Source organism: Meleagris gallopavo, chromosome 7, assembly GCF_905368555.1.
Source record: "Meleagris gallopavo chromosome 7, MGAL_WU_HG_1.1, whole genome shotgun sequence".
Lineage (NCBI taxonomy): Eukaryota > Metazoa > Chordata > Aves > Galliformes > Phasianidae > Meleagris > Meleagris gallopavo.
The window spans coordinates 22833636-22840683 of NC_139410.1; the positions used below are offsets into that span (position 1 = coordinate 22833636).

The following is a 7048-nucleotide window of genomic DNA, read 5'->3' on the forward strand; positions in this document are numbered from 1 at the left end:
CCGTCCTTGGCATCAGCTCAAACTGTCGATGTTTGTTGCAATTTAGGATGTATGTTCAAGTTCCCCAGCCCATACATGAGAGACATATCTCAGAACCAAAAAGAGCAAGCCAATGACAGCATTTGCATGGGCTAATCTTGAGACTTGGTCACAACAAAAAACACTGTGTAGCTGGCTCTGGAAAATTAACAGCACCAGAAAGCAGAGGATGATGGCTGCTCTTTTACCATTTCAATCAGTGTCTCCGAGCCAGTCTCTCAATCTTGCAGCACATGAACCAGGAACAGGCAGAGCAATGTCTCACATACTCTCTCCTCTCCCCTCACATTTGCCCACTTCTCCACTAGTATACTTGCTCTATGATATTCTTCAAGGCACAGGGATAAAGGACACATCAAGTTGTGCTGGGCTTCTTAAGCTATTTAAGTTTTCATCACATGTACCTCAGTGCATTCAAGCAACAGAAATAGAGTATGTAATCAAGTGGAATAGAAAAAATGCTTTCTAATGGCTTAACTTAGAAATAAGAGCTTTTCAACTACTGGATAGAAATGCTAATGTCTCCATGGTTATATTATAAATACAGTACAAAAAAGACAAGTATTATCTGACTCCACTCCATATCACCTTTTATTGTTAAAGGTACAGATCTTAACAGTGGAGGAAAAGAAAAAAAACACGTTTCACAGGGAGAACAGGATGTAGCATCTACTGATCTTTCAACTCTTTCAGTCTTCTGATTGCAGATTTGACCGTCACTGCAGAGGTGGTACTGAAAGAAGAAGCAAAGTCATTTGCACGTTGCAGCAGCAGAACAACTCACACCAAAAAGCACTAATAATTTTCAATAGCTATCACTTGATTGCATTGTCAACAGGAGGCTAAGCCTCTGATTTTCATTGTAACAATGCCTTTGTCTACAGAAGCATAGAACTTCACATCAACATCTCAGCCAAATTAGCCAGTCATGCAAGTGCACGGGCCAATTCCTAGCAGTAGCTGTGTGGGTAATGGTGGCTTCTACCATAATGGGAGGGATGAAGGGGAATTTAAAAAAAAAAAAAAAAGGAGGGGGGGGAGATACATACAAGAGCACCATCACAATAGGGATTATAATATTTCAGTGGTTTTAAAAAAAAGAAAACACAGAAATTGCTCTAAGCAAACCTGTTTTTAACTATTACATCTGTTTCTCTCAACAGAAAAGGCTACTGCAGTAACCACAAACGACGTGCTACTTAAACTTCAAAGAAGGACGTCAGAGAGCCTTTCCACAACTAAGATTTTTCTACAGTCAACAGAATCAAGGAAGAATAAATACTCCCCAGGTCAGAGCCATCATTTATTACAAGTTATGTCAGCCACGCAGCTGATACCACTCTGACAATGGCTGGACGGACCAGCCACCATCTCTTCTCCTTTCCTTCCAACACTTGTGCAGCAGAGCTATAGTTTGCATCTCCAGTAAGAAATGCTACTGAAGCAGAGGCACAAAAAGACAACTTAGAAATAAATATTTGTTTCTGCATTTGCAGCCGTTTGAATTTATTCCAAGTTTGGGAAAAGATGCAGAGATTGTTTTTCTTTAACAGTAAAGTAACCACTTGAATAAATTTTGAAGAGAGAAGAAAATTTTGGAGACCCACCAAGAACAGAAGGAGGAATGTAATGGATGAAATGCAGTAGCAAGCACTTTACACTCCAATCAAATGTTAATAATGAAATTGAAAGAAGAACCAAAAATTATACCATTTATTTTGAGACAGACCTGCTTAATGGTTAACAGATTATAATTAAGTAATATTTAAGAAGTTTTACTACGTTTCAACTGTATGAAAATTAACACTGATAGGAACTTCGTGGCCTTACTTGTAAGTCCAGGCACCACCAGCAACTGTCTTCATGCAGGACCCACAGTGCCAGATACCAACAGCCTTCCTCTTCATTTTGGTCTGTAATAAAGGTAAAAAAGAAAAAAAAGAAAAGAAAAGAAAAGAAAAAAGGAATGTGCTCTCAATCATTTGGAAAACAAAACTAATAATGAGTTACACTGGTGCTAACAACTGATACCCTCAGTCGGTGTGATGAATGACACAACACTGCTATTATATGTTGGCTCTGAACATTCTAAGATTACTGCAAACAGAAAGTCTTGAACAGCATCTAAAGAATGACTGCAGGGTACTCAAATCCCTTCACTGAGGAAGTCTTCATCATCTCACAAAGATGACAACAGGTTTGTTTATATTTATGTTGGACTTAGATGACTGCTTAAACGGAGTTTCTGACATTCTCATTTCACCTGTAAAGGATGTTAGATTAAAAAAAAATAAATCTATTTATGCTTCCAATCAATTAAAGATACTCCCTTTGCAGGTATCAATAGTCCAGACAAAAACCAAGCTGCTGGGCCTCTTAGATTGTCAAAAAACAGATTCAAGTGAACTGCGATCACATACATGATCAGATAAAACTATCACTTATTAGTAATTCTATCCCATCCAGAGTAACGTCATACACAGATAGATACAAGCAACCAATCAAAAGTTCTCTAGGGGAAAAACCAGATCCCTCCCTCTCCTGGATATGCTGTATGGGAGAAAAGCAAAGCTCCAGTCATGTCTTAATTACCAGGATAACACACATGTTTTATAAATTGTTAGGTCTTCTTATTAGACATCAATAATGTACAGTCCAGCAACAATACACATTTGTTAAATGAAAAAAAAAAATCATTTTTCATTACTCAAATGTTCACCTGAAAAGTATAACAAACCTTTTTATTTTACAAGGGATTCTGACAGTGACCAGAAGTTCACAACAAACTGTTTTCTCAAAACTAGTTGTCTCCTCAGTAGAAAAACTCCTGAAGTAACAGACTGCACTTCTAACGCTACTGACAAAGCAATTTTTAAGACTATTATAGGGAACAAGATGCCTCACCTTGCCGCAGAAGGAGCAGGTATACTTGGCATGCTGGCTGATTTCAATCTTCTTCACCATTTTCCTTAGAGACGCACCATAACGGGTTCCATATTTACCCACAATCCCCACCTTCTTGGTGCGCTTGGCCTGTCAGGAAGCAAAACACAGCCGGCTGCAACTTCATCGCCATCACACCCTCCTCAGCAGCTCCTGACACGAGTGCTCACAGTCAGAGCGGTGCTGCAGACGACCAAAGCTTCTCGCAACCTTTTTACACGGTGTTCTTCACTTAACTACGAGGAGCACGTTCTGACACAGCCAAACCCGAGCAGAGATGCCTCCATTCCGCCAGGGCCGCCCCGCTCCGAACCGGGCCCGGCCTCTCATTCCCCCCACAAGCCTCCGAGGACGGCATAGGAATGAGGCCTACCCGGAGAATCCCACACAAGGCCTCCGCCCAGGTCACCCGTCGAGCACATAAGCTCTCCCGTTCCCTCCCCTCTCCGCCGCCCCCACGCCGTGCCCCGCAGCCTCTGCTCACTGCCTCTGGGGCGGATGGAGGCGGATAGGCCGCGGGGCTGCAGCTCTGCTCACCATCTTCCTTCCCGGCGCCGCTACAGAGAGAGGAAGTTGCTGTGCGCAGGCGCAGTATGAGCTGTCGCGCCGGAAGCTGGTGTGAGAGGACCGGATGTGACGCACGGCGGGCTTGTCTGCCCGTGGGGGTGCTGAGCTCTATGATCGGCGGCGCTCTCCTCCGCCTTTGCGGGAAAACTGCCCCAAAGCTGCAGCCGTTGTTAAACCGTCCCGTGATAACGGGATTATCCACAGCACATTCAGTGGATTTTTTTTTATTATTATTTTATTTTTTTACAACCACGATTCAGATAAAATCGATGTGCAGCAGCACCAGGCGTTACTGGGAATGCAGACCATGGTCTTCCGTGCAAGGACAGCACAAAAGGAAAACAGGAGGAGCAGGCCGTGGGGCTGCCTGCACGCACTCCTCCATCCCGCGTGTGGTTCGGGGTGATGGTGGGACAGACGAGGGCTCAGCAGGGCTCCAGGCAACAGTATTTATATCTCTCTCTACTGAGTCAAACTCTCATTCCACACATCCTAGGAATATATTTGCCCTTTTCAGATCTTCATCATAATGATGACTCACAGGACACGTCTTCAATACTAGCATATTAAAAAACAATAATAAAAAGTTCCTCTTGCTGCTTTGTGGTTATTTTGGTTAAGATTGAATTGCCAGCCAACGCATCCAGGACAGAGGATCTATCACTGTTCTGCAGTCTGTGCCTACAGTTAAGATTTGCTTTAACATAGTATACAGTCAGATCCTTCACCTACCATTACTGCAGACAGTTCTGCCAACAGCGAAACCCCAGCTCCCTCAGACTGCAGCCAGTCCCAGCACTGCCAAAATAAATGTGTTTCCAGGTGGGTGAGAAGATGGATGGGTGCAGAGAAGCCTGCACAGCTTCCAGAGCCTTGTCTTGGCTATCAGCTCAGCCTATTCTGCACAACCCTGGCTCTCCAGCTTCAAAATACCGCAAAATACAGCAATTGAATTGCTACTTTTTATTGCTCAAGTACCTGTTGTTTCAGATTGGGCATCCTTCCTCAAAAAGTCTGTCTGTAATATAGGTGAGAGGACACACAGATGTACAGAAAGGTAGACCAGTCACGTCAATAGAATGCTCCAAGTTCAGCACCAGTACAGAAGAAATAATGCTGCAATTGTGAGTCTGAAAGGTCTGAGTGTATCCAGACACACACAGTGATAATTATGGTTGTCCTAGAAGTGTCCCTTTCTTGTCTAGTAGGCTGATCAGCATACTTCTTGCTTGAAGTGTGGCAGCATCAAGATGCCCTACTGCACTGGATCACATATGAAACAGCCTGACCTTAAAAAGCTCCCTGAACATACAGAAAACAAGAGGAAAGTACCTTAATAGAAATCCTACGGAAAAGGTGAAGGATGTATCACAGAACTTGCCACATTCCATTTTCTTTAATGGAAGTTCCATTCACTTTACCAAGATGTAGATAATGGAAAAAAGAAAAAACAAAAAACACAATAGTGTCTTGTGTCTTTGATGGGCAGATATAAGAGTCCCCAAAGCACTGCATGCTCTTGAGCCTGCCTGTAGATCTCACTGGCAACCTGCACACTATCTTGTACAAATTCTCAGCAGCAAGCCTTGGAGACCCCATCTAAGACTGCTGGCAACATCCCAACAACCTCATCCTATTAATGACAGAATAATGGTATAACTGGGCTAAGGCAGGCACAGTCTTTCTAACTCCTTGAGGTAATGACTAAAAGCACTTTCCTTCAAGATTCTTCTCCCCTTTTTCATCTACTATGGATAAACCAAATCTCAGGTGTACTTGAAGAGCTTCTGTAATCCTGCAGCAATCCAGCTGAGATTTTGTGGGTCCTAACAAAGAAAGAGTACACCTGGCATTCCTCTAACAGAACTGGGACTATTCAGTATATGGGTAGATAAATTGAGCTTATGAAAAGCAGAATTCTCCAAGGGCACTTTCATCAGATTTCAGAAAAAATACTGCTTTGAAGTAGCTGTACCTTTACAAAGAAGAGAATTACTTCTATAGGAGATGACAATATGGTTACACAAGTAATGCCTCCCATTTGTTTTTCAGTAGATAGATGGCAACATTTCTCACCCCTTACTCAGAACAACCTTCTCTTCAAGTGGAAAGATTGTGTTCTAGAAACAGATTAAATACTCCCATGTTCAAGAAGAAAGCCATTTAAAAGCATTTTAAAGTGTGTATTTGTCTCCTAGCCAGTCGTCAGAGTAAGAGAAATAACGTTCAACTTTTACTCTCAAATCCAGAGACAAAACATTTCCCACAGTTGCCCAGTCACTCGATCTTCAGTCCTGCACTTCTTCACTTGCACACTTACCAAAGCACGATTTCTAGTCATGAATGAAAAGCAAATCTCTACCCAGCACAACTGCAAACATTTCCATGATGACACTTGCTGAAAATGAAATAATCAAACCCTTTGAAACAGGAAAAAAATATCCTAGTTATTATCAGTCTGATCCTTTAGCACAAACCTTTTCCTCGTTTAGGCCTACCATGGAAGGGAGGGCTTTCTGCCACTGCTTAGTATCTGCACAGAGCTAAGCGTGTTCCCTGCACAGCACATTAGCTCCTGCCCTCCGGGAGCTAAATGTAAGCCTTCAGTTTGCTATTTCCCTATCCTTCACCAAAGATAATGGCTATAAACTCTTGTTAGCTGGTACCTCTGGAATTTTATCTTCTCATCACACCCTGGTGAACATTTGCATAACACTAGAACACTTCCAAGCGTCTTCCAGTACTAAGACCAAAAGTGGGAAAGACATGAATTTGGAATTACGTTACACTGCAGTAGAAATAACATACACCATGAAAAGACAACTACACAGAGATGCCTGAAAAGACCAGTTACAATCAATAGAGTCATTTGCCTTTACATCAAGCTCACAGCAAAAATGGCCTCTAGAACTTTTGCTGAGCCAGCACTGCAGTGTAGTAGACTCAGATCATTCACAAGGAATAACGATTGTGTCACAAATCCCTGAAAGAAACAAAAGAGTAGGTTTGCTTAGATGGCACTGATGCTAAGATTCCAGGTCTCAGGAGCTCAGAGCACTAACAGCAGGATGGAGACTATTACAAATTGAAAACATGATGCAGTTTAGTCACCATGTCAAACAATAGTCCTGCTCATACATTCTCACTGTAAACTGTACAGAGGTGTAAGGGAGTGAATAACAAATCTTAACCAGCCTGAATGCCTTGTGGAAGTAGCTGCTGATGCACGTCTAGCCAAAAAAATCATGGGTGATTCTCTTCTGAAAGCTCATGTGTTTTAGAAAGCACAAAAAGAAGCATCACTAGATCACCTCTGTCCACTGTAAATATATATATATATGTGTGTGTGTGTGTGTGTGTGTGTGTGTGTGTGTATTTTAAATCAACAAACAAAACAACCCCACTAATATTCTCACTGCATCATGTCTTCTAAACTTAACGTTCAAATGCAAGATAAAATTCTAATACAAAAAAATATTTAAAGCTTGGGAACCATGAG

The 7048-nt window shown here is 42.1% G+C and overlaps 1 protein-coding gene across 1 annotated transcript; it reads right to left on the bottom strand.

The window, feature by feature from the left end:
- Positions 1–612: 612 nt before the first annotated feature.
- On the bottom strand, positions 613–3614 carry RPL37A (ribosomal protein L37a). The gene is made up of 4 exons (XM_003207650.5): positions 3520–3614; positions 2944–3072; positions 1870–1952; positions 613–772 (listed from the first exon to the last, which is right to left on the bottom strand). Exons 1-4 carry the CDS (start codon positions 3520–3522, stop codon positions 709–711), a joined length of 279 nt encoding a protein of 92 aa, XP_003207698.1. The 5' UTR covers positions 3523–3614; the 3' UTR covers positions 613–708.
- Between the last annotated feature and the right edge of the window lie 3434 nt (positions 3615–7048).

Bases quoted from the DNA above. Each gene is read 5' to 3' on its own strand.
- RPL37A (XM_003207650.5), bottom strand. The intron at 1,953-2,943 runs GTGAGGCATCTT...CCTTTATTACAG, and splicing joins CCTGCTCCTTCTGCGGCAAG to ACCAAAATGAAGAGGAAGGC. The intron at 773-1,869 runs GTAAGGCCACGA...TTCTTCTTTCAG, and splicing joins GGTGGTGCCTGGACTTACAA to TACCACCTCTGCAGTGACGG.